Source organism: Rhamphochromis longiceps, linkage group LG14 (genome assembly GCF_057381845.1).
Source record: "Rhamphochromis longiceps isolate RC_006_pf linkage group LG14, R_longiceps_female_GT1.1, whole genome shotgun sequence".
In the NCBI taxonomy this organism is placed as follows: Eukaryota; Metazoa; Chordata; class Actinopteri; order Cichliformes; family Cichlidae; genus Rhamphochromis; species Rhamphochromis longiceps.
In genome coordinates, this window is record NC_140570.1 from 36,622,170 (window position 1) to 36,648,929 (window position 26,760).

The 26,760-nt window shown below is 41.9% G+C and overlaps 1 protein-coding gene across 1 annotated transcript in view; it reads left to right on the forward strand.

Annotated features, from left to right (window-relative positions):
- Nucleotides 1-26,760, forward strand: part of sptbn4b (spectrin, beta, non-erythrocytic 4b) — a 113,969-nt gene that overhangs the window by 35,148 nt on the left and 52,061 nt on the right. The window contains exons 10-24 of the mRNA XM_085381049.1: nt 1,013-1,130; nt 1,224-1,382; nt 1,473-1,775; nt 2,004-2,154; nt 2,312-2,448; nt 2,756-2,905; nt 3,361-3,729; nt 3,852-4,066; nt 4,236-4,373; nt 10,646-10,886; nt 11,163-11,321; nt 12,950-13,080; nt 13,165-13,390; nt 22,086-22,288; nt 24,368-24,458. Coding sequence (XP_085237175.1) covers nt 1,013-1,130; nt 1,224-1,382; nt 1,473-1,775; nt 2,004-2,154; nt 2,312-2,448; nt 2,756-2,905; nt 3,361-3,729; nt 3,852-4,066; nt 4,236-4,373; nt 10,646-10,886; nt 11,163-11,321; nt 12,950-13,080; nt 13,165-13,390; nt 22,086-22,288; nt 24,368-24,458 — 2,791 coding nt within the window. The remainder of the gene's footprint in view (nt 1-1,012; nt 1,131-1,223; nt 1,383-1,472; nt 1,776-2,003; nt 2,155-2,311; nt 2,449-2,755; nt 2,906-3,360; nt 3,730-3,851; nt 4,067-4,235; nt 4,374-10,645; nt 10,887-11,162; nt 11,322-12,949; nt 13,081-13,164; nt 13,391-22,085; nt 22,289-24,367; nt 24,459-26,760) is intronic.

Here is a 26,760-nt window from a genome sequence, read left to right on the forward strand (position 1 = left end):
TTTTGCGCCATCAAAGACAACTACGGTAGCCTTTGGTTTCATTCTATAATACTGCACTTTGTAGAAAAAAAAGGTTTGAACTTTGAGAGTGTTTAAACAAGAGAGAAAATTGTGAAAATGTTCATGCCTGTCTGAGAAAAGTGTATAAAGCGTGTAGTGAGGGGTTTTACGGTCTTAAAACATCTATAATAATTGGAAAAAATAAAGTTGGCTACTTTGCTACTCATCTATCACCTATTTTTGGAACATAACTCCCACGATAAACGACTGACCACTGTACCACATCACATATAGTAAAATAAGCTTCGGTTTGTGACCGCTACCAGTAACCTGGTGTGACCAGCTGTGATTCAAAACAGTTAATCTACAGCTTCTCAAGTGTCAGAATTAGTTGCTTATATCTGCTTTACTAAGTAATTTATTATTTATTAATGTAATTAATGCATTTAATTTATGCCAGTCTTGTGAAAAATATACTGTTGTGCTTATACCATATACGTTTTATGTTTCACCCTATTAGAGAAAAATAAGATTGCTGTGTATGTGTGTAGCTGTGTAGTGTAATTTTATGTGACTCCTACTAAAGTGTAGAGTACTAGACTCATGACACCTCAGAGTGTACTGTCAGCAGCAATGATACCCACAGAGCGAGCACACACACACACACACACACACACACACACACACACACACACACACACACACACACACTCTTGCTATGATACAATAGGCCTTGTTAGGCTCTGGGTGACTTAAGCAGCTCACAGCCAGCTGTTGACTTGTGAAAATGGCACATAAGCAGATGTGCATACATATTAGTGGATATTTTAATAGAAGACTGTTCTCAGACTAAATGTAGACTCTCTGTGAGTAATTAATGAGCACAACCCTGGACAACAGACAGAAACACGTCTGTCAACAAGCTTTCGTGCTGTTTGAGTGATTTTTTGCTGAGATGACTGCGATACTGTGACACTGACCCACCAACTAAAGCTTCCTGCTTCTCATCCAGGTTTCAGGAGAAGGGTAATCTCGAGGTCCTTCTCTTCACCATCCAAAGCAAACTCAGAGCCAATAACCAGAAACCCTATGTGCCTAATGATGGGAAGCTCATCTCAGACATTAACAAGGTCATACACCCATAAGCTGTGTTGTTTATATTTTATATACAACATTTAATCCTTTCTCCAACACTGTTAATCAGTTTGTCATTCATCTTCTAGGCCTGGGAGAGATTGGAGAAGGCAGAGCACGAGAGAGGTGTAGCTTTACGGAAGGAGCTGATTCGCCAGGAGAAGCTTGAGCTGTTGGCTCAGCGCTTTGACCACAAAACCACCATGAGGCAAGCCTGGCTCAATGAGAATCAGAGACTCGTATCGCAGGTAGGGGGGACAAATGTCTCAGTGTATTACTGGTACTTGTTTCATTAAATCTAAGATCACGACTTTCTTTGTTTTCCCCTTCGACTTCAGGACAATTTTGGCTATGACCTACCAGCAGTCGAGGCAGCGATGAAGAAGCACGAAGCCATCGAGGCAGACATAGCCTCATACGAGGAAAGAATTGGCGTGGTTGTGGAACTCGCAGCAGAGATGGAGGTGGAAGGATACTACGATATCCGGCGTATCTTGGCACGTAAAGAGAATATCCTGGGCCAGTGGAGTCTGCTGAAGGAGCTGGTGGCTGGGAGAAGGACCCGGCTGGAGAAGAATCTGGCCTTGCAGAAGACCTTCCAGGACATGGTGTACATGATTGACTGGATGGAGGACATGCAGGTACTAGAGAGCGTGAGAGACGTAAAATGAAAAGGACACTACACCTAAAATACGAGTACTGGGGTCAAAAGAAACTCTGTAACTAGAGTCCTACATACACTTCAGATTTTTCATGTGTGTATATAAACACAGATATCAAAATTTATTATTGAAACCCCTGGTTTCATCATTTCTTCTTCCATTAATTTCTCTCGCCTTTCTTCCCTCCCGTTGCTTCATTCCTTTCAGGTCCAGCTGCTCTCGAGGGACTTTGGGAAACATCTACTAGAGGTGGACGACCTGCTGCAGAAGCACGGCCTGCAGGAGGCCGATATTACTGTGCAGGCTGAGAGAGTAGAGACGCTCAACACTGCTGCACTCAAGTTCACCACAATAGAGGGTACACGCATGTACACACACATTGTGTTGCAGTGAAAGTGTTTTATTTGTCTTTAGCAATGATTGGAAAATTGGTATTTAAGGCTTGGTGTGAGTAGGTTGATATCCTGTGTCTGACTCACGGTTCTAATAAATTTAATGCCGTCTCATTTTTACAGGTTACCAACCATGTGACCCACAGGTGATCTGTAACCGTGTCAACCATGTCTCTTCCTGTCTGGAGGAGCTGAAACACCTGGCAACTAAAAGACGTGCTGAGCTCGAGGAGTCAAGGAAACTGTGGGCCTTCTTTCAGGTGAGATGGGTCAGCAGGCTGTGGGGAAAATGGCGGGATTAACTTGCCGGGATTATTCCTAGGAGCCAGTATCTGAGGAGCTTGGATGCTTCAGAAAGCTTTGAACATTTTTTATGCCCCATGCATGTCTATGGGAGCAACCAGGAGTCCCCACACAGACATGGTGACAGTATGCAAACTCCACACAGAAAGACCCCACCCTGGATTCAGGCCAGGCACCACCAATCGCCCCACCCAATCATTAAACCTGTTCAGTTTTCCATTACAAATATTGTCCTGCTTTAAAACTTGTCTTTTGTCCTATTAGGAGCTGGAAGAGTCGGAGGCCTGGATCAGAGAGAAAAGCTCCATCCTGGGAGCTCAGGGCTACGGGAAGGACCTGAGCAGTGTGCTGAGGTTACTGCAACAGCACAAGACTCTGGCTGGGGAACTGCTGGCTCACCGCTCACTGCTGCAGGTGCGTGTTTTCAATTCTGCACCTGGTAAATGTACTGCTGTAAGAGTTTTTCTCCAAACTTCACAGACTTCAGTAAATTTATGCATTTACATTTATACATTTCTTTTAGTTTATCTAAAAAAAACCCATCCAACTTCTCCTAACAGAACATTTGGAGTTCACGTTTTGAGGATGTATCTGCTGGCCCACATTAAAAGCTATATCAGCCAATAGCTTTTATATGCTATTGGTTGATATTAATTTCATGTTCTCCTTGTTTTGTTAACTTTACTTTGAAGCACCAGGTGGTCTTTTTAATGAAAACAAGAAAGAGAACAATATGAATATGTTAGATCTAGGGTCTCCAGGTCTCTTGGTCTTTAGGGTTTGTTTTTCAGCCACATGCAAATCAAGCGTTTTCTCAAGCCAGAAGTGGCCATTTTTCAAATGAGTCAAATATCTTTCCTCCTATCCAGAACACCATGAAGCGAGGGAAGCAGATTCTGAGTGAGAAGAGCTTTGGCACAGCGGGGATCCAGGAGCGCATCATGGAGGTTAAAGGCGAGTGGAAGAGGCTGGAGGACCAGGCTGCGCAGCATCTCAGCCACCTGCAGGAGGCGCTCAACTTCTTCCAGTTCTCCACAGAGACGGACGACGTCGTGGCCTGGCTGCAGGACGCTTACCGCCTGGTGTCCAGTGAAGACTTTGGACACGATGAGTACTCCACTCAATCGCTGCTAAAGAAACACAGAGGGGTCAGTGAAGCCATTGACAAACATCGTTTGCATGTAGTGGCACTGCGCAAACACATGGTGGCGCTGCCCCTGCGGTACCGTGAACAGGAGGTGGGTACGGGCGCAACAATCAAACAAAAAAAAGGATGTTTCACTTCCCATGTCTTTATTATTTAATAAACTTTTTGTCCGACCATCTCGTCCTGTCTCCTCTTCCATCCTCCTCTCTGCAGGAGGTGCAGGTTCGTATGGGAGAGGTGGAGCAGCTGTACACAGAGGTTGCTGAAATCGCAGTGCTCAGACAGCAGTGGCTTCACGACGCCCTCGCTGTGTACCGCATGTTCAGCGAGGTCAACGCCTGCGAGCTGTGGATTGACGAGAAGGAGCAGTGGCTGGAAAGGATGGAGATCCCAGAAAAACTGGAGGATGTGGATGTTGTGGCACACAGGTGAGGAGGAGGGGAAGGAGGACAGAATGGCTAAAGGCAGTTGGCTTTACCATCTCAGGCCTACCAAAGCTTAGCTGGGTGGTCAGTGTCTGTCTTGTTGTCTAAACTGTTACCAAGAATTGGCTGAGTCCAACTTTTGCAGTTCAAAACTACAACCCTCATGTTGCAGATTTGAGAGCCTGGACCAGGAGATGAACAGCCTGATGGGAAGGATCCTGGATGTTAATCAGATAGTTCAGCAGCTCCTGGATGGAGGTCATCCATCTTCTACAGAGGTCAGAGGTTGTCAGGACCACCTCAACTCTAGGTACTGAAACAAAAGCAACAATCGAAGTGATAACAGCTGCATCATTTACCACAGTAACAAATAGATGTGCCTACCAACTCACAGATGAACCTTATATTAGTAATATAGTTAATATAGTTCCTGTGTCGGCTGTTGGTTGGTTGGATTGGAGTGCTGTGACTTCTCTGTGTACAATTTCATTGCTAAGGCATTGAGAGTACAACGTTTAAAAATAAGATAAAATGTGATTGAGTGGAATAAGGTCAAAGTTACATTATTTAAATCAGCCCCAGTTACCAAAGTACAGCGCTGTAGTACATAACATACACGGTAGTACTGTAGCACTGCCATATGTGACAAACAATATTTATTAGTAAAGGTTCAAACTTCAGAAAATGAGCTCTAACAGCGTAAACATGTTTGTGGAGAGCAGCTTGCGAACTGATTGCTCTCTGTTGAAAAATGACTTGATTTTACTGATTTTACCAGAGGCAGGAGGAGGGGCGTAGTAGGTGGATGGAGAGGAAGGTGGAGGGAAGTCAGCTGACACACAGGGAAAGAAGAGAAACACCAAGAGTGTGAATTGTTGTGGGGTTTGTTAACAGCTTTTTTTAAATTGCCGTCTTTGGGAGTTGAACCTGCCTTCTCATCGTAATTATGCGACATGCAGCTCTTACATCGTAGCAACTTGGAGCCATCCTCCCTCCGATCTCTGTCCACGTAGATCCTGAGATAGGATTGTGTTTTTGTTTTTTTGCTTAAATGTCTCAGCCCGCTTCATTGACCAGTTATGTCTGGCAGCAGAGTCCATGACAGCCGGGTGTTCGTGAGTCCGGTGACCTTGGCACGTGGAGAGTCGGTCTTGGGGTGACCATCTGTGTTGGCTTCCTCATTTAAGACGGGGCTGGCCAAGAGTCCCAAATTCAAAAACAAACATACAAGCAGTCATATTTATTCACCGCCTTCACTTGTATTGGTTAATAGAATTGTGTTCCAGTAGTAAAAGCCTAAATGCATAATATATTAACTTAATTTGATGATATTAAACACAGTGCGACTCTACCCAGCTTAAGTGGCACAAAGAACATCAGTCTATAACAGTAGGAGGGAAAATTCAAGGTGTATTTCTCTCTCTAAAGCACACGGTTGTCTAATCTCCTGACGTTTATCGTGCTTACAGCTCACTCAGTTTTACTCCCTCTGTCTTTCAAAACGATTCCTGATGTAATATCTACAGTTTGGTATATATCTATAAATTGTTAAAAAGCCAAACAAGAGTCAGCAAGAGTACTGATATTTAACATAACATACATTTAACACTTGCTAATAACATTTTATAAATACTACCACCACTACTACAAATGATTATATGGTATTTAAAAAACACGTCACAATACCTGTTTTAATTTAGTTTTAGTAGAGGTAGTAAGGTTTAAACACCTGAGGTCAACTATCCAACACAACAGCCAATGCAGGTGACGAACAGCGTGCAGGCAGGGTGGAGTGGGTGGAGACGTGTGTCAGGGGTGATTTGTGACAGGAGGATAGAGGGAAAGGGAAGGTTTACAGACCTGCTACGGTGTAAGGTTTGGGGATGGTAGCACTGACTAAAAGACAGGAGGCTAAGCTAGACGTGGCAGAATTAAAGATATCAGGATTTTCACTGAGATTGACCAGGATGGACGGGATTAGAAATGAGTACATCAGAGGGAGAGAGGATGTTGGAGGTGGAGTTGCCAGACAGGAGGAATAGGAGGATCTCAGAGGAGATTCGTGGATGCAGTGAAGGAGGACATGAAGGGATTTGGTTTGAGAGGAGATTGCTAGGGATAGCATAGCAGATGATCCACTGGGATGAACAATAAAAGGAGCAGCTGAAAGAAGGAGGAAAAAATAAGACCATGGCAGAATCAAAGCAGTATTAGTGACCTAATTTTCAGTCAGGTTATTATAACTACAACATAATTACTAGGGGTGCAACGATACACAAAATTCACGGTTCGGTTCGATACTTTGGTGTCACGGTTCGATATTTTTTCGATACAAAAAAAATGTTCATGCCTTTTTAATTTGTCATTTATTAAAATTATAAATATATACTTTAACTCAAAAGTACAGTTTTTAAATTTAATGTTGCTGAAACAAAAGTAATTAAAAAAATAAATATATCTCAGGGCTCTCAAAATTTCAAAATCCCTGGTAGCCCTTCGGGCAGGGACTCTTCAGTTTTTGGTAGCCCAAAATAAATATAAGTAGCCCGAATAAAAAAAGAGAGCAATTTTTTGATTGATGTTTTGTTTCCTGTTTTGTTTCCTTTACAATATTATACATTAAAGTATAATATTGTAAAGGAAACAAAACATTAATCAAAAAATTGTTGAAAAACAAATTACAACATTGTATAAAAATTACAATCATCAACTCAAATACTTGGTTCTAATTGAACAGAAATTTCTATGAACTTGTAAGAACTGTGTAGGACATGAATCAGTCTGTGTCAGATCCTGAATTTGAAATTTCCACTGAAGTCACGGGTAAGTGACAAGTGGAACCAAGATCGAGGCCATTTGCTTTTTGAAGTTTGCAAAGACTGCTAAATTTTGCCAGTGGTAGTTCACTCTTTGCAACATAGTACGCTGTTCTAAACAGATTTTTCAGGTTTATTTTTAGTATGTTATTTGCAATTGGTGTTTGTTCTGGGAAAGATATTGCAGACTGAGCAATAATGCATTTCTTGCATTTCTCATGGGTTCTAATGGGGGCCTTTCTTAAAATGACTGGTCCCAGTAACAAAGGCGCTTGTCGACTCAGAAATCGAGAGAAAACCAACAACACACCTGGCAGAACATTATGTTATTTACACGGGTGCACATAAGTGGTCCGCATGTGCGCATTCGCTGTCAAAATAAAAGACGTGCACCAGATAAGAAGTTGCAACGCGCGTTTGCGTCCATATAAAAGGCACTGTTTTTGTCCGCTAGAGTGGGATTTTCACGGCACATTCTGCACCACATCTCTGTGCGTTCATCATTTGTTTGAAGCCAGCTCACCTCCTGCATCCACTTTTCCGAGAATACGTACTTCTTTTGTGGTTCGGACTCCTTCTGACATTTGTTTGGAGGTGGAGGAACACCAAAGTAATTGCTTAAAGGAGCTTCTTCGACATCCTTAAGAGTTCTAAACAAATGTCTGTCCTCCTCCAGAAAATCTTATGTATGCAAACACGCGTTGCAACTTCATATCTTGTGCGCGTTTTTTATTTTGACAGCAAATACGCACCTGCGGACCACTTATGTGCAGCCCCGGTTATATAGCTCGTCATGTTGCAGCCACAGAAATTCTTTTGTCCATGAAACCATAAAGCTGCACTTTCTTTTTGCCTTATAGTCTGATTTGTCATAACTTCTCCGTTTTGTGGTAAGCTTTTCTTTGGCTGTCACTTCTTCACCCTGACCTGTCTTATTTGGCTCAGCAGAACTGAAATATATATCCTGCTACTTTTATACACACACACACACACACACAATGGTCAGCGATTCTCTGCGCGATCAACCTTGCTGCGGGAGATTTCACTTGTCATGTTTGCATAGTAAGCTAACGATTGATAAGACGATGTCAGAGGAATTGGTGCGCAAATTATCATCACTCACCAATCAGTACTGTCGCTCTCTATACACAGTTCGGGCGATTGCAAAGTGAAAGCAAAAAACAAGCGCAAATTCAAACGCGATTTCAATATGTCACATATTGGCAGTGGCTCACCGATGCCAATGACATAATTACCCAGCTACATTTCCGAAAGAATGCAAAAGCATTGACATATATTTTTCCTTCCTACAATAGCCCGACGGGCAGGGCAGAGATAGATTTTGGTAGCCCGACTGGAAAAATCGCTAGCCCCAGGACGTCGGGCTAGCGATTTTGTGAGCCCTGTATCTGATTGAGGAATCACTCATCTTTGGAAAAGAGAGTTTATTACAGAGAAATGGCTCTTTCCAAAATAAAAGCTATACTATACGCTTCTTCTGGGCAGCATATTGTAGCGGGTCAGGGCTGTTCTGGGTTCTGTTTGTACAGTTATGTTTTGTTTATGTTGCCATAGTGACGGGTGACGCCTTCTCGCTGCCACGGTGTGTCCTTCCGGGGTCAGAGGGCGCCCTGTGTGTTGTTGTTGTTGCTGTGGGGTTGCCGCGCTGAGCAGTTAGCTAGCGGCAGTGTTCTTCTGCAGATGTCAATAAACGGCTGTGCTCCCTGGCTAGCTAACGGCAAGCAAGACCAAACGACACCTCCGTCTCCTCGTTGTCTGAGCTCGCCACATTGGTGTCAGAAGTGGGATGATGGTGGCACCCCATGTTCTGACCCGAGTGACTTTTCCCCCGCCAGTCGTGACCGGCCGGTGCGCCAAAAGAAGGCACCTGGACATTTGCATGACTTTGTGTGGGGTAATGGGGTCGTCGGGGACGACTGACCCCTTAGGTGGGGGCTATGTAGCGGGTCAGGGCTATTCGGGGTTCTGTTTGTACAGTTATGTTTTGTTTATGTTGCCATAGTGACGGGTGACGCCTTCTCGCTGCGAAGGTGTGTCCTTCTGGGGTCAGAGGGCGCCCTGTGTGTTGTTGTTGTTGTTGTTGTTGCTGCTGCTGTGCGGTTGCCATGCTGAGCAGTTAGCTAGCGGCAGTGTTCTTCTGCAGATGTCAATAAACGGCTGTGCTTCCTGGCTAGCTCACGGGAAGCAAGACCAAACGATACCTCCGTCTCCTCCTTGTCTGAGCTCGCCACAATATTAAACATAGCAGGTCCCCATAAGGAGAATCATGTGCTAACGGCTGTCTAAATGACTCGGGTAAAGTTTGTAGCATGCATGCTTGTTGTTTTTGTCTGCTTCCACTTGTCTTTGTACTAGGATGATGTCGGTGTAAATGTGCAGTCATATTCGTTGTGTTCCCACTAGTGCTGTCAGCGTTAATCTCGTTGAAATGATGTTAACGCCACAACACGGCAAATCTCCGTTAACGAGCTACCCCTGATCGCCCCGTGCATGGGGCTAGACGGCCAACACATTAACGAGCTAACTGCGCTAACACACTAGTTCCCACCCATGTAATTGAGCATTGCGTGGCACATCCAACATACTGTTTTACTTTAGTCCATGACGCGCTTACCTTCAGGGTCATACGTCACATGAAAACCAAAATAATTCCAAACACCAGATCTGAATGAGGTTGGGGGAGGTTCAATTTGCCATGTTGCAAGGAGAGCTTAACTTCTGTCTCGCTAGCTTGCCCTGCGCTCTTCCTTCTGATGATCCTGTGTGTTGAACGCTCAGTGGATCTGCGCTCGACAGTGCAGCCTAGGCGGAGTAGTCGAACGCAGATTCACTGAGCGCTCAACACAGACAGCATCGTTAGAAGGAAAGTTGATAAAATAAATGACAAATTTTGTATTGTTCGATACATATGCATACCGAACCGAAAGCACTGTATCGAACGGTTCAATATCGATACGAGTATCGTTGCACCCCTAATAATTACATAACTACTCCAATTCTATAACAGATTTATTCAATGAAAATTTTCACTGAACATTTTTAAAACAGGTTTCCAGCCCTGAGGTCAGTGTCACTGAGATGTTTTCCTGCTGAGCGCTCTGTCTGACATTACCTCAGTACGGTCACAAGGATTTGTGTTTATATGTTTATATGTGCGTGAGTGTGTGTGCGCGCGTGTATCTTGGCTGAATGGGTGTGTACTGAGATCTGTTGGTCTGGAGTAGATTCAGGTGAACATATTGGATGACGATGTGTGAGGCTGAGCCGAAGCCGCAGCATAGTGGATCACAAACAAGTGTCTCACGTGAATCAGAGCAGGTCATATCAGGTCAAAATAACAACGAGTTCTTTCAAAGTCAGGAGTAACACAAAGGAAATGTTAGAAATAGACTTACAAAGAAAACAGCGTCACATCATCAACACGAAGATGACTGAATCTGAATCGCTTCACCTCGATGTTATTGGTGGTTGATATGTCTGCTGCTTATTTGGATTATATTGATTTATTAGGTAAAAATGTAATCCAGATTTAAGGATGTCATCTTATCAAACCGTGTTACTAAGTGTGTAACAGTTCTAAAACTGTTACACACTTAGTAAATATCCACAACTAAAACAAATCTTTTACAAAAAGCAAGTGGTAGGCGTGAATCACACGTTTTTTTTCCCCCACACAACAACAACACTCGCCTCTCTTGAAGTGCACTTGCAGTCTTATTGTGCGCCGTCTGTCACACCTCTCCAGGTGGAACAGCATCGTGGAGCTGGTCGAGCAGAAGAAAGATCAACTGGACTCGATGTTACGTCTGCAGAACTACCTGCTGGAGTGTGCAGAGATCAAGTCCCAGATCCAGGACAAGAGAAAAGCCATTGACGCCACCCAGTATGTGGGCAGTGATTTGGGAGGGGTCCTCGCCCTGCAGAGACGCCTCTCTACTATGGAGGGAGCCCTGTCTGTTCTGGAGCCCAAACTACTGCACTTACAGGTAGGACATTTACACAAAAAACATTTATATGACGTTTTTCAGCTGTAGAATTGAAATCTATCCCTAAAAGTAATATTTTACACTTAACTGGAGAGTCTAAACGGACAAGTAGAGATGATTTTTTGTATTTCAGGGATTTAATTTTCTCATGTTTTTAGTGGCTAAGTGAGTTTAAGAAACCAAACAATAGGTATAAAAGTATATATGATTTTAAGTACTCTGAGGTATCAGTAGGCTAGCAGCACCATATAATAGCATTTCTCTTTGGTGATGCAGGAAGAGGCAGAGCATCTGGCCACTGCTCACCCGGTTCGGGCAATGGAGGTTCTTGTGCAGTTTGATGGCATCAGTGTGGAGTGGGAGGAGCTCAAACGGACCCTGCAGGGATGTGAGGACTCACTGATGGTGGCTAGCAGGCTGCAGAGCTTCATACAGGTACAAATAAGGAAGAAGTGTTTGACTCTGAACACCAGTTGCTACTGAAATTCATCAGCGAGCAAAAAGTGAGGTTTATTCCTCACTATGACCTTGACCTTTATTCAAATTTGCTATAAATGTAAACAAAAAATCTTAAAGAACAAAACTAGACACCAGGAGCAATTCCAAGGAACAGGAACAGTAGCAAGGAGCAAGCAGGAGGGTAGACTGTCAAAGACCAAGGCAGTGGTAAGACTTCATGTACATATATTTCTTATTCTTTCAGCTGCCCCTTTAGGGTTCGTCACAGCAAATGATCTGCCTCCATCTCATCCTATCTCTAGCATCCTCTTCTGTCACACCAGTCCTCCCTTTTTCTCCTGGCACCTCCATCTTCAACATCCTACAGAGATATAAATTCTAGAGCCTGTCTTTCAGTTGCTGACTCTTTAATCAAATCTGAAATTATGTTTATGAACGATTAAACCCCAAACATGTTTATAAACTCTTAGATAAATAATTTCTACATAAAAACTGAGGGCGTTGTTGCAGGGCTCAATAAAGAAACCAACTTGAAAAGTTTCAAAGAGAATAGAAGTTAAATAGGGCCAAAGGACCTCAAGCTTAATTATCAGCCAACCTGTCATTATTAAGGAATAACTGACTCCATTTTCCGGTACTGTGAACACATCAGAGCTGCTTTTCCACCATCCCTGGACTCGCACCAGTTTGCATACAGGGAGAACCGGTCAACCGAGGATGCGATCGCCACAGTGCTGCACACATTACTGAAGCACTTGGAACACAGGAACACCTATGCACGGCTCCTCTTTGTAGACTACAGCTCGGCTTTTAATACCATCCGGCCATACAAACTCCGTCCCAAACTCCACCAACTGGGACTTAACTCCTCTCTGTGCAACTGGATTGTGGACTTACTCACTAACCGTAGACAGAGTGTCAGAGTGGGTAAGAACACCTCCTCCACCCTTGTGGTCAACACCGGTGCCCCTCAGGGGTGTGTTCTGAGCCCTCTGCTATACACTCTCTTCACCCATGACTGTATTTCCTCCTGCGCGTCCAATCTCATTGTTAAGTTTGCAGATGACACTACAGTGCTCGGACTTATATCCAACAATGATGAGACAAACTATAGGACAGAGGTGCAACAACTAGAGTCATGGTGCCACGACAATAACTTGGTCTTAAACACCAAAAAGACCAAGGAGATCATTGTAGATTTCCGGAAGAGGGGTCATAACAACCATCTGCCTCTCTTCATTGGCAGTGAGGCGGTGGAGAGGGTGAGCAGTTTTAAATTCTTGGGGGTAACTGTGACCGAGGACCTGTCCTGGGGCAACCATATCACCTCAGTTGTATGGAAGCCCCAAACGCAATTTCATTGTTCTTGACAATGACAATAAATAAATACTACTGAGAAAGTGGCAGGGGAGAAGTGGGTGCTATAAAAATAATTAATGCACGCTGTCCTTAATTCCACATTGCAAGAGTGAAAAAGTACAAACAGCATGCGGATGTCGTGTAGAGGTCATAAAGAAAGTTTTTCTGTCTACACAAACTTCCAGAGTATGAACTAATGTATAATTAATGAATTGTGATTCATGCTCCTTACCCTGTCTTGTCAGGACCTGGACTCATTCCTCACCTGGTTGGTCCAGACGCAGACCGCCGCTGCCTCAGAGCAGCTGCCCAACAATCTGGAGGAGGCAGAGAAGCTCATCAACGAGCACGCTGCTCTCAAGGAAGAGATTGGACGGTAGGTGAATGTTTTCTACAATATATTATGTGATGTTATTTCAGGCTGTGTAGAGAATAACTGGGCAGCTCTCTGTTCACGCAGGTACGAAGAGGACTACGAGCGCCTGCAAGCCATGAATGAGCTCCTGGAGTCCGAGGAGGCTCCTCTCCCACAGGCCGCCCTGCAGCAGTGGCTCCAGAAACTCGATGTCGGCTGGAACAAGCTGCTGGAGATGTGGGAAAGCAGGAGAGAAGTTCTGGTCCAGGCTCACATTTTCCATCTATTCCTGCGTGACGTCAAACAGGCCGAATCCTTCCTCAACAACCAGGTGTGTGTGGCAGCGTCACTTCATCTGTCAGTGGTGCAAAATGAAATTTTAGTGGGATTGGCCTGAAATTTGGGTCCCTATTTATGGCACTGACACCCTGTGTAATAGAAAATCTCCACTATTTACCTTATGTACAGTAGACTAATGTTCTTGATGAAGTTTCTTTAAGTACTCCAATCACAGAAAGCCTAGACGATGCTTCTACACTGCAGCTTTTAGGTGAGCCTTTCAAGACTGCTGCTACAGTATGGAACGCCAGGACTGCCATAATGAATTAATTAAATACACCATTAAATAATTAATTAAATGTGGCAATAATTAATTAAAATTGGAATTAATTAATTAAATAAATAGTTATGATATATGTAATTAATTAATTATTGACACATTTAATTAATTATTTATGTATTTCACGTTTTAATTAATTATTGACACATTTAATTAATTAATTATTGACATATTTAATTAATTATTTATGTATTTCACATTTTAATTAATTATTGACACATTTAATTAATTATTGACACATTTAATTAATTATTTAATGATATATTTATTTATTTCATTTTGGCAGTCCTGACGCCTGGCTCTCGTCATGAAATAATTTTATCTGTCAGCCTCACCCATCAAACTCAGGGGGCGGGGTTAACGCTGATCGAGTCAAAACCATTGCTTTGGCCTGGTGGCCATTGTTTCTAGCACACAACAACCGGCATGTGGAAGCTAACAGAACTGAGCTTTGAAAAACCCTGTTTGTGTGTTACCAAATACCGTTTTAATATTTTTTTAGCCGAGAATGTAGTGGTTTAATCTTCATGTGTCTGGTCGGTTTGTCAAGATACAGCCTCTTTGCAAAAGTGTTTCGATGATTTCGGAGATGTCGTCCCAGTCTCACGGCAAAGCGTGGGATAGACCCGCTCGCCTCGCAAGCAATCCCACCGACAAAGCGCAGGCCCCGGTACACAGCTGTAGTAACCCCCGCTGACTTCTTTTACTGAGGTTATATTTATCGGTGTTTTATTTCCTGATGTTCTTATGTGTCCTACGTGTTTCAGTCGCCAATTCTGAATTATAACTAACATTAAAAACATGTTTAAGGAGGAGAGAGAGCAAATAAATCTGTTTAACATCTGATCTTTGGGTTTTTGTTCAGTAATCAGCGTGACCTGTGTATAAACACATAAAAGAGATAACGTTGGTGTTTCCGTCATGTAGTAACTGCTGGCTTTAACTGTACAAAGGTTGTTCGACACTATGAAACATATACAGACTTCATGATGTTCGGCTAATATTTTTATTGTGAATATTAATCATGCTGACCTCGCTCTGTACACCACGCAGCGAGGTCAGCATATCCACGATATCCTCAGCTCCATGAGTTAACACAAAGTTTCCCAGCTGACTATCTAACTGCCAACTATTCCAGAGACGTGAAAATATACAGCATAAAGAAAAGTGTAAGAGACTCAGCAGCAGATTAGAATAACAGTTATACATTTAATAAATCACCAAATGAATCCAAGAAACGAGCAAACCTGTTCCGACAATTTGAATTTGTATTCCCTCAGCTGCAGACTCGCTGCTGTTTAAATGTTTGAAAAGGAAGATTAGATATAAACAAACGTCAAACATAGACTCAGTCTGCCTTCACATTTGATATGAGGCCAGCACGTATAGTGGCCTCAGCAGGCTATTACTGAAATACACATGCTATATCTTAAACTATGATATAAACAGGGAGGTCCTATTAACATGTTTAGTTTTAAAGGACACCTTCCTGCCTTTAGTCTCATTCATGAGCAGTATTCGTTTTCTTCTAACATCCAGAAGTCTGCACGATGTGTTTCATAGTTTGTAACAAGCCTTTGACAGGTAAACATAACATGACCGAAAAAGCAAAAAAAAAAGAAGAAAAAAAAGAGAGAGAGTGTTGACATAAGAAGAGAAAATTCTCTCAATTATGGAGACAGGCAAATGGTTCATTTATGTTTGATGTGTGTTTATTCCTCCCTAAATATCGTCGGTGAAGTTCGCCATGCATGTCAGATTTTCCTGCGCATTTTTATACCTCTGCCAACAGAGAGAGAAAAAAAATCACATTCTAACAGACAGCTGGTGCTTAGAATACAGTTGAATAACTATTAAAAAACAGATGATATTTAGATGATAGTTCAGTCTAACACATGTGCCAGTGAACCATTAAACGTCTGTGAAACTATGCAGTTATGAAACGTAACTTTAACCTCAGCCAAACCGATTTGCTCAGTTGTAAATAAAACAGCGAAGTAAACGTGACCCGACAGACAGAACCTGAGTGAATGAAGTCCAGCGTTTAACCACTGAGAGCTAAAACTCAGCTGAGGTTTGAAAGCTGTGTGCCGGTGATTGGACATCAGTCGCTGATAAAGCTGTTCGCCTATAAAGTGCTCTGTAAGGAAACGAGCTCCAGCAGCTCTGCGCTCGGGGAAAACACTATATTTACTTATCTTGTGCAGAAAAATGCGCTGACATTGCGTTATATCGAGCACCGGCTGCCCAGTTAAACTGTGACTATCACCAGGTAACTAGGCGTGTTTCTTGAATTAGCAGCAGGTGTTAAACAGCTGACAGATGAGGAGGAGGATGCATGCAGGTAAACTGAGGGTCTGTTGAGCTGATCGCTGGTTTCGTGAGAAAAATGTCAGCTCGTTCTTTATGTTACAGAAGCACAGAGACACAAGACCAGGCGGAAAGAGACGATCGTTCGGTGAAAATGAGAATCTGCGAATGCAACATGTGGAACACGGAGAGTGGAATATGTAAACAAACCGGTTAACGTACCCCCTCGGTGCACTCTGCATGCTAACTGTTAGCAGAGCTAGTGAAATCTCTGAAAACATCTGTGCACTTTTGCAAGCATGTTCTATGTTGACAACCTGACCAGACATACGGCGCGACATTCGCGGCTAAAACACTGTTAAAAGTGTAGCTGGTGACAGAAAAACGGGGTATTTTAAAACTACACCACCACCATTGCTGCCTGTGATTTGATCTGCATTCTGGGATACCTGGCTGCCCCAAGTCTACACAAGCAATCGATTATCTAGGATCGACCTGTTTTGACTTACTTTGCACGGCAACCAATCAAATGTTAGAGAAGCTGCATGGGCAGCGTTAACCCCGCCCCCTGAGTTTGATGGGTGAGGCTGACAGATAAAATTATTTCATGACGAGAGCCAGGCGTCAGGACTGCCAAAATGAAATAAATAAATATATCATTAAATAATTAATTAAATGTGTCAATAATTAATTAAATGTGTCAATAATTAATTAAAATGTGAAATACATAAATAATTAATTAAATGTGTCAATAATTAATTAAATGTGTCAATAATTAATTAAAATGTGAAATACATAAATAATTAATTAAATGTGTCAATAATTAATTAATTACATGTGTCATAACTATTTATTTAATTAATTAATTCCAATTTTAATTAATTATTGCCACATTTAATTAATTATTTAATGGTGTATTTAATTAATTCATTATGGCAGTCCTGGCGTTCCATACTACAGAGGGGGCGAATCATATTCGCTGTGCTTTTATTTACCTTGACATCATATCTTTCCTTCAGAAGGTGGCAGGCAGAATGCAGGACCCAAACACAGGACTCTGAGACTGAATGATAAAGTAAAAGCGGCAGTTTTATTGCTGGATAAAAAATTTTTTTTTTTTTTCTCGCCTGTCCCATTTGGTTCTTTAGCCATCAGAATTGTTGTCTGAAGACCAACAAGGATACCCAATGGATTTACTTTGCCAAATGGATCATCGTGGCATTGCCGTATTGGTCCATTTGGTCGATCTTTGTTTTTATTATTTATTATATTTTATTTTCAGATGTTACAGACGGGACAGACATGAGTGAGAGATAGGAAAGGGAGAAAGAAAGAGGAAGGAAAGGAAAAACAGAAGGGGAGAGGGACAGTGAGAAAGGGGGGGAGAAAAAAAATAAAAATCTCCTGGATCACCTGTTGAGAGAAGAATAGAAAACAAGCAAAAAAAGACAAAAAAAACAAAAAACAAAGCAACATACTAAACACAACACCATCGCATTAATCTAGCTAAGTGTAAACAGCAGTAAATACTAAATATTCAATGTTGTTGTGCAGCACGCAGGACAGATGTGCTTCGAAGTAGCAGCCAAGAAAGGTGTAATTTGGGTCTACGAGCAGTGAACACCCGTGTGCATACCTGTGTGGATCAGCGCGCTTGTATTCCAAAGGTTTCTCCATGTAACGATCTGCTAGGGAGTGTGGGGGGGCCACTTTAACATGAGATACAAGAAAGCTAAACTAGAAAACCAGGAGACGCTGAACATTACCATAAACACAGAGGAAAAACACAGCAAAGAGCAGGGCTTAAATACACAGAGGGAAAGAGACACAGAAGGAGAGCACAGCTGGGAGTGATCAGAGCTAACGAGACAAGGGGAATCAAAACCAGACACACTGCACACAGGACAGGGACTATCAAAATAAAACAGGAAACACACGACAGGCACAGAGGCACGAACTTGACACTGAATAGAGGGAACAGGGAGCACAGAGACAGGAGAAACAAACTGCGACATGAGACACGACTGACTGTGGCGCAAGAAAATAAATATGAAGACAGAACTAAACCCACACTAAACATGAGGCCACAGGAACAAAACCTAAGAACTGGAAGTCACAGAACAAAGAAGAACTAGAGAGCTAGAAATACAAAACAGAAACCAAAACACTAGCAGTGATAAACCATGATGACACCAAAAATCAAAGTACAAAACTCAAAACACCGGGTCACCGATCCAGGACCGTGCCAAGACCAGAGTGAGCTCTATAGAGCACACAAAATCAGTAAAGAAAAAGAATATGCAGCCCAGCTAATGCCGTCATTTGTTTATCCTTATTTTGAGCAGCAGAAATAAATCCTACTTACTCTGCGTTTATAACAGTGAACCAAAGTAAGGAGCAGGAATAGAAAAAGAAAGAGTTGGCTGAAATGGACATATGTTACTATACGCTAAACTTAGAACTGAGGTCAGCATCTGATGAGAAAATAGTCTACCACTACTACTTCATCCTTAAGTCAGCCTAAATGATAATGAATAAACTCTGTTATTATACTTTTTATTGCATCAAAACAACTTGAAGTCTCTGTAAACAGATTTAATAATGCCTGGTGACTGCAGCAGAGCATCAGCTAGCCTGGGCGTTGGCCTAAAGCTCGGCCAGCAAAAGAAAGAGGAGAGGGAGGGTGTGTGTGTGTGCGTGTGTGTGCACGTGTGCGTCAGCAGGTGTCTTCTTGCAGTGTGTCTGTGTTATGGGGTGTTGGAGCAGCAGCTTCTAGTAATTCTATATGTATTTTCTAGCTTCTTGATGAAGTGTAGGAGGAAGAGATGTTGGCAGTGTTCTGATGCTCATGTCTGTTTTTGTGTTACCACCATATGATGTTACGGTGGTATTTATAGGACTGCGCCAATTATACACGTTCTACTTTGCTAGATTTTCTTCAAATACAAACTACGCGTTTGTTTGCAAAAATCAGTCTTTTATTTTTCAGCGCATTAGCAAAATAAAAGTGACAACTGATTTTCAGCTTCATATTTTTATACTCAAATTCTGCTAGAGTAGCTTTGCGTGGTTTATTGTCCTTGTTGAAGCCCCTCAGTTCAACCTCTGTGTGAAACAAGCTCCGCCCCCTTTAAAACCATCTTTTTTTCCCTTTTAAGTCAGCTTGATTCTAATTGACTGCCCTTCTTCAAACAGAAGATATGACCACCTCCCACCTTGATCAGTGTTTCTAAAGTGATGAGAAAAGAAGATTTAGAAATTGTCAGATGGCCAAATAATGGCCGGGCTTTTGTTTTTATAATGTATTAAAGCGCTGTATTAAAACATCATACTCATATTACTTTATAAGTATTTTTTCAAAGCCTCAACTGCTCTACGGGTGAAGTTTTTCCACGTGGTGAAGACCAACAGTCAGTTCTGGCTCTGCAGTCAGCATTTGTGTCTGTATTACATGTAAAAAGGTTTAGTTTTCCGATCTGAAATGTCACAGGCAAAACTGACACTGACCGTGTGTGTCTGCTCGCGGATGTGTGTGCGTCCGTGTGTGTGTTGGCCGGGACGTCTCTTTCAGTTTGCTAACAAATCTTTACCAGGGACCAGCTCTTCTTATTAGCCTGAAGGAGTTGATTTAGAGAGAGCAGCATTTTTTTTCCAATAAGTGTGAAAGATGTTCCAGGCCATTGATCTCTGACTTCATCTCCCTGTTTAATTCCTCAGTTTGATTTATTTTCTCTGAATGTGAAGACTACTGTCGATACAGACGAAATGCAATTGTTGTCTTTCAATCAGCTCTTAAACTGTTGACAGAACAAACTAATTACTTTTAGGAATAGTCCTTCCTGCTTATGGTACAGCCCATTTCAGAGGATGTTCATTTTTAAATTGTAGAGTTTAAATATGGGCTCGTTTAGTCGTTAAAATAAGAATTTCATTATCAGTGAATGAGCCTATTCTTCTTCTATTCTGTTTGACTCAATGGCAAAGAAACAAACCCATTTTCCTGCAGAGTCAATTTTAAAGGCTTCAGTTTCTGACTATTATACCAAAACCTAAAGATGTTCAAATAACGGAAAACAAACAAAATATTTAAATAAAGAACACGAGGCAGAGAAAGGTCAATTAGCCAATGCAAATAAACAAAACAGACATGATTATATATATAAAGTATATACAAAAAAAATACATATGAGAAGATGCAGGTGGAAACAAACAGGTGAAACTAATGAGCCGTAAACCAAGTAACTTCTAGGTTGACCCTGAGTTTTCTGTGTTACAAAAGATGGTCACTTGTTACTAGGATAAATTGAAATGGTGTTTTATGCTGTAACCTAACATGCTGTGGAGCAGAATATGTTTGAGAAAAGAGGTGAACTTCTTTTTTTTTTTATACACTTGCCATCTTTGCTTCACGCCTTTGCTACCTGGGTTCAAATAGGTTACACATTATTATTATTATTATTATTATTATTATTATTATTATTATTATTATAGTCATGTTGTCCACACCCCCAAAAAAAGGAAATTGGTTGTTACATTTACAAAAGTCTAACTTGTAATTTGAACAAAATAATTTCCTGTTTCTATGGTGAACGTAATTAAATCATGTGGGATCTGTATGAAATTCAACAACTTGATTTGTTCTTGTCGAGATCACATGATACAATCTAGTAAGAGTGGTTAGTTGCCTTGACTCATGAAATCCACAAGATCACAGGAGATTTCAGACCACAGGAAAATCCCTGGATAAAAGGCAGACAAGACACACTCAGCATCAAGCCTTGTAATCATAGCTTTCCTACTTTTGTTAAGTCTAGATTGACAGCTTTGTGGCGCAGTGGTTAGCATTATTGCCTCACAGCAAGAAGGTCCTGGGTTTTTAATTTGCAGTGGGTACTCTCTGATCTCTATGTATTAAATGGCCTGTATTTGTATAGCGCTTTACTAGTCCCTAAGGACCCCAAAGCGCTTTACACATCCAGTCATCCACCCATTCACACACACATTCACACACTGGTGATGGCAAGCTACATTGTAGCCACAGCCACCCTGGGGCGCACTGACAGAGGCGAGGCTGCCGGACACTGGCGCCCCCGGGCCCTCTGACCACCACGAGTAGGCAGTGTCTTGCCCAAGGACACAACAATCAAGATTACAAGGCGAACGCCCAACTCTTGAGCCACGATCGCCCCATATTAGCCCTATGATAGACTGGCGACCTGTCCAGGGTGTACCCCTATCACATCTATGATAGGCCCGCCCAACCTTGATAAGGTAATAGGATGGATGAAGTGGAAGTTGCTGTAAATCTATTAAAATGTTATGTTAACCACTTTAGACTTTGTTGAACATTATGTAATATGAAGATAACGTGTAGTATTTAAGTGACCGAGTATTCAATAACTTGAATAGTGTTGGATTAAAGTGAGAAAATTGTGAAGGATTAAAATATTCCAAGAGCTCAACTTACTTCATCTAAACATGTTTCAATCACGTTTTATCAACACAAATTGCACAGAGTTTATTAAATATGACTAACTTGTGTTGATTGAACTCAGTTGTTTGTGTTGCTGCCAAAGTGAAACATCTGTGTGCAACCACTGTGTTAAGTAAATCCAACATGTTCTTTTTTTCATTGCAGTCTCACTGATTAAAGTACTTCAAGCGCACACACATTCATGTGGCTCTTGCTGAACTACTGCGTGTTTCCTTTTGCACACACCTCAACTTCTGTGTTGCTCTCAGCCTATTTTTGTGTTATTGCTTCATAATTCTACAAAGAGATGAATTCTTACTCTTATCTTTCTTTATAAAATCAGTTAACCAATCAGAGCTGTGATTGGTCATATATATGTTACCATACCACTAACGCAGATATCCTCAAAAATAGCCTTCTGATAAACATGGATAATGTATGATCAGCTGACTATCTAAAAGGATGTACACTTGAATGTGGATTCAAATAACGGCAATCCAGTATTTGAAAATAACAATATTAACTCGTATCAATCACATTTATTGTTCTCTTTCACTTTAACTTTTAGTTCTTGAACCAGGAAAAAAAAGAAATCATGTGACTTCTCCTGTCTTTATCTTCTAGGAGTCTGCGCTCGCTCACGTGGAGCTGCCCACCACAGTGGAAACAGTGGAAGCGGCTATAAAGAAACACAAGGACTTCACCACCACCATGGAGCTGAACCTGCACAGGATCAAAGCTGTGATCGAGGCAGGAGAAAGTCTGATCAGCCAGAACAACATCTACTCTGAACGCATTAAGGAGCGCATCGACACTCTTGCCAACAGGTACCACGTGCTGTACATGCAAAACAATATAGAGAAAAGAAATGTAAGTGCTAATAGTCTGAAGTATGAAGTGTGATTACAAAAAACGACAGAAAGGTGTCTATTAAAAAAATCAAAGCCCTGATCTGATTTCAATTGGACCAAATTTCCCTTTGAGTAAAAACCTTCAACTCATTCAGTGTGATGCAGCTGGTAGGAAGCTGCTGATTTACTGGTCAATCTACATTCAACCATCATCTATGGCCATGAGTTATAGGTAGAGACTGAAAGAGTTGATGGATACAAGCAGTGGAGATGAGCCTTAGAGGTAGCTGGTGCCTCTCCACATCAGAAGGATCCAGTTGAGGTGGTTAGGGCATGTCCAGCTTGTAGGAGGCCCTGGGGCAGACCCAGATGGCATGGGAACGCCTCAGTATCCCTCCAAAAAAGCTGGAGGAGGGAGCCGTGGAGAAGGACCTTAAGAACTACTGACCTTAAGAAAACTTTCTGTGCGTGGTGTGCCAGCACATGATGACACGATCGTTTTGACACGCTCAGCGGAACTGTGCATGGTCAGTTTGACCCTGGGGAACAAATTCTGGTTGCAACATCTCATTAATGTGAAAAAAATATGAGTACAATCCTGATCTTGCAACTCACCCGAAGCGTGACACGAGTTTGGTACTTCCAGGAGCAGTGACCTAAAAATAGCAGCCGGGTTGAAAAATGGTACAGAAAGGTACAGGACGATGATCGTGAGCAAGAGAAGAGCCGAACTGAAATCAGGAAGGTGTTCAGACTTTTATGGGACTGTTCCCGTACATTTTTGATGACAGTTTGTAACTAGAAGCTCTGAAACAGAGGACGGTGATGATCAGTGATTCAGTTTCATTATTGAGGTTTAATGTTAATCAAAAAGGCATAAAAACATTTAAATTCTCTCATTGGCAGCTAACACTGTCTATGAACACATTTAGAATGAATGAAAGTTGGAGGATTTTTGTGTGTAGCTTTACTCTATTGAACTATACCGGTTATATATTTACATAGTGTATATAACAGTAATCTCAAATTATAAACAGGAAAGCACTTCAAGCAGTTGGTAACTTGAAAAAGTTACCTGCTGTTTGTCAAGAGGCCTCAGGCTACTTGTAGTAAACACGGAGTCCCAGCTGTACGTTCTAAAGCAGCGGTCCCCAACCCCCGGGCCACGGACCGGTACCGGGCCGTGAGAGTTGAGGCTCGGGTGTGAAATTTATGGTTTTCAGGGTTTTTATCTTTTTTGTTTGTTTTGTTTTTAATTGTTTTTCTCATTAACTCGTTTCCCTGGGTCTCTTCCCGTTTGTTATGAATAGATCTTATTTTTTTTGGTACCGGTACTGGTTTTATTTTGTTGTACTTATCCGTGACACCTTAAAGGCCGGTCCGTGAAAATATTGTCGGACATAAACCGGTCCGTAGCGCAAAAACTGCCGCGCTAACATAATACAAAGAATAATTGCAGCTAAAGGATTTAAATCAAAGCAAGAGCAAGACAAAAGACAGAAAGCAGAGTATGGTGTGTTTGGTCCAGGACTGACACCCGTCCGTGAAATCTCTGTGAAAGCTGAGATTGTGCAGCGTGTTGTGTGAGGGGGGTGGGGCTGGTTATTTGTGGCTATAGATTTCTATGTGTATCCTCACAATAGAAATGAGAAGAAGCATATGTTGTTGTTTTTGTGCTGGAGACAGACAAATGAACACAGCACAGTGCAATTTATGGACTTTATTTAGCTCACATAATAATTACTGCATTAGCTTTTGTTAGAAATAAAGTGATTATATTTTACTTTATCTACAGTTAACAGCAGTAAACATGGATCTCTTTTAGCAACATTACCATGTCTCTCTGATACTGATCACGCTTGTGAAATATTCTATAATCTACAGCAATCGTAGAGATTGTTGGGCACATACTCAGTTAACCACTCTTATAATGCGTAACACTAAGCCTAAATCTGATGTAAATACCTAATGCTTCTAATGTACACACACATCTAAACAACTGAAATTAAATCAGAGTTATTTTGACTGAAGTCTCCTTTTCCTTTGCTTTTTCAGGGGAAACAAGAACAGAGGGCTGGCCCAGCAGTGGCTGGAAAAACTGAATGACCAGTGGGAACTTCAGAGGTTTCTCCAGGACTGTCATGAGGTAAAAGGCTAAAAATTCAGTTCAATTTAATTCAGCTTTATTTATATAGCGCCAAATCACAACAGTCTCCTCAAGGCGCTTAATACTGTATGATAAGGCCCTACGTTAATAGAGAGGAAAACCCCAAAAATCTGTGTTTGTTTATCAGTTTCTTCCCTGTTCTTTAGATTCAAAAGTAAACATCTCTTCAAGTTACTGCAGAGATTTTGCTGGCTCAGAATGGGCCTTTGGGGGCTGACTATGCACATGGCCGTCATACAGTAAAGACGAGGGGTTATGAAAGAAAACAAAGCGTTCTCCTGCTATTTCACACCATTTCATAGCCAAAAATGTATTTTATGCTCTAGCTAATGAAGCCTCGGTTAGCAAAACTGGTTAAAAAGAATTATTGAAATATTTTTGTTTTTGGGGGAGGTGTTATGTTCCTCAAAATGTCCTTTATGTGCAGCTTTATGCTGTGCAAACACATGCTAACAGTGAGCGGAGATACAAATGGAGTCTGAGCATGCCCGCTTTAATCATACTGCTATTGTTGGAAAGTATCATTGATATGGTCCACACCTCCTGCCTGTGTGTGTGTGTGTGTGTGTGTGTGTGTGTGTGTGTGTGTGTGTGTGTTTACGCTGCACACGGCTCCCCTCTGCTCGCCCCTGCAGTTTTTGCTCTCTCACCCAGCAGAGTCACCTCCTTCTGGGCCAAAACCATGTGTAGTTTCAGCAACTTTCTCTCTTTGTGCCTCCTGCATAATTCAGCAGCTCAGTCCCTCATCACTAATTCAAAGGAGGAAGAGTGTATCTCACTGTATACATGAGTGTGCGTGTGTGCGTGTGTCAACGACTTGTTTATGTGTGTACATGAAGCGTTGAATGCATATCTCTAGAAACACAGCATGCAAAAGGAGGCTGAGTGTGTGTCGGTGTGTCCGTAAGTGTGTGTGTGTGTGTACAGTGGATGAGTGACACTGCGTCAGTCTGTAGGAACCTGAGCTCTCTGCTAGCAGGGTGTGTTCTTCTGTTCGGGCCAGGCTGCGTGCTCGTGCTTCCTGTTACTCACTGCTGCTCTCTATCCACTGGCTGACACATTTACAACAAAATCCGATAGTTTTATCCAAAATTGCATCACATATACAGTTTATACTGAACGCTTCGGTCTGGTCGGTGGGGTAGATGAAGGACACCCCTGTATTCAGCACTTTGATCATACTTGCACCGCAAGATCTTTAGCGAGTGTTCCTGGATTTTGTTCTTTGTGCTTTTACCTATTTCACCATCTGTGAATTTCAGCACTTCCTTTCTTCTCACCTAACGTTGAGGTGAGAGACTAAACAAAGTACCTCTCTTTTGCTCCGACTTGTAAAGAAAACCACTAACTGATTTAGGAGTGGTTGGTAAACACTTTATAGGATCACCCATAATACCAGGTGCTTACTAGCAACTGTCAGCCCCAAAGCCATGTACCACTTTATTTGTGGACAGAGCAGTTCAACATGAAATGACCGTATAAAAATATATTTCTTTAAAGGATTGATATACTTCTTTTTTTTTTTTTTTTTTTTTTTTTGTGCAGAAGTTTGTGCATTTATTAAAATATCCTGTAGAGTCTAGGAGGTTGTGGCTGATGAATATTTTGGAAATACCCTGGACAATCCATATGAAGGGGAGATGGAAAGGAGCAGGGCTACAGGACAGATGGTGTTACAGGGTGGTGATGGTGGGCCCCTCAGTGAACTTGCACATGTGACACTGTATCAGGAAATAGTGGCTGCATGTTGTCAACGTCAGCCCAAAAAAAGCTGAAAAGAACAAAGCTGATTTTTCTCCTCTTGCATCTTTACAGTTTCCCATCAGCCTGTCTCTTCCACTTTTTCCACAGTCCAACAATGTCTTCAGGACAAAAGGGGACCAAAGAAGTACACTGAGTTACAGATCATGCAGTGGCTTTTCACCTGGATTCCCTTCCTGAACTGTTCTCAGTAAAGAGCAGGTGTATGCCCAGAGGCTGACAGGCTAAATATAGTGGGTATCTATAAAGATAGATGTAGCACATGTTAAGTTACTCTGTAAATGCCCTCAAGCCTGCCAGTGCTTTTGCTTTGTCACAGAGGCTTTTAGATTGGATGACTTTTTGCATGCTGAGGAGGAAAAGTACTGAGTTTGATATTCCTGATATCTTGAGCCTTTTGTGGTCTCTTTCATAGAATATCTGCAGTGAACTAGCATTAGCCCTGAACTCATTGGGTCTTCTCATTTAATGACACTGTTGTCTTCTGCCATCAACAAAGTGGGCAATGCAATGCATTTTG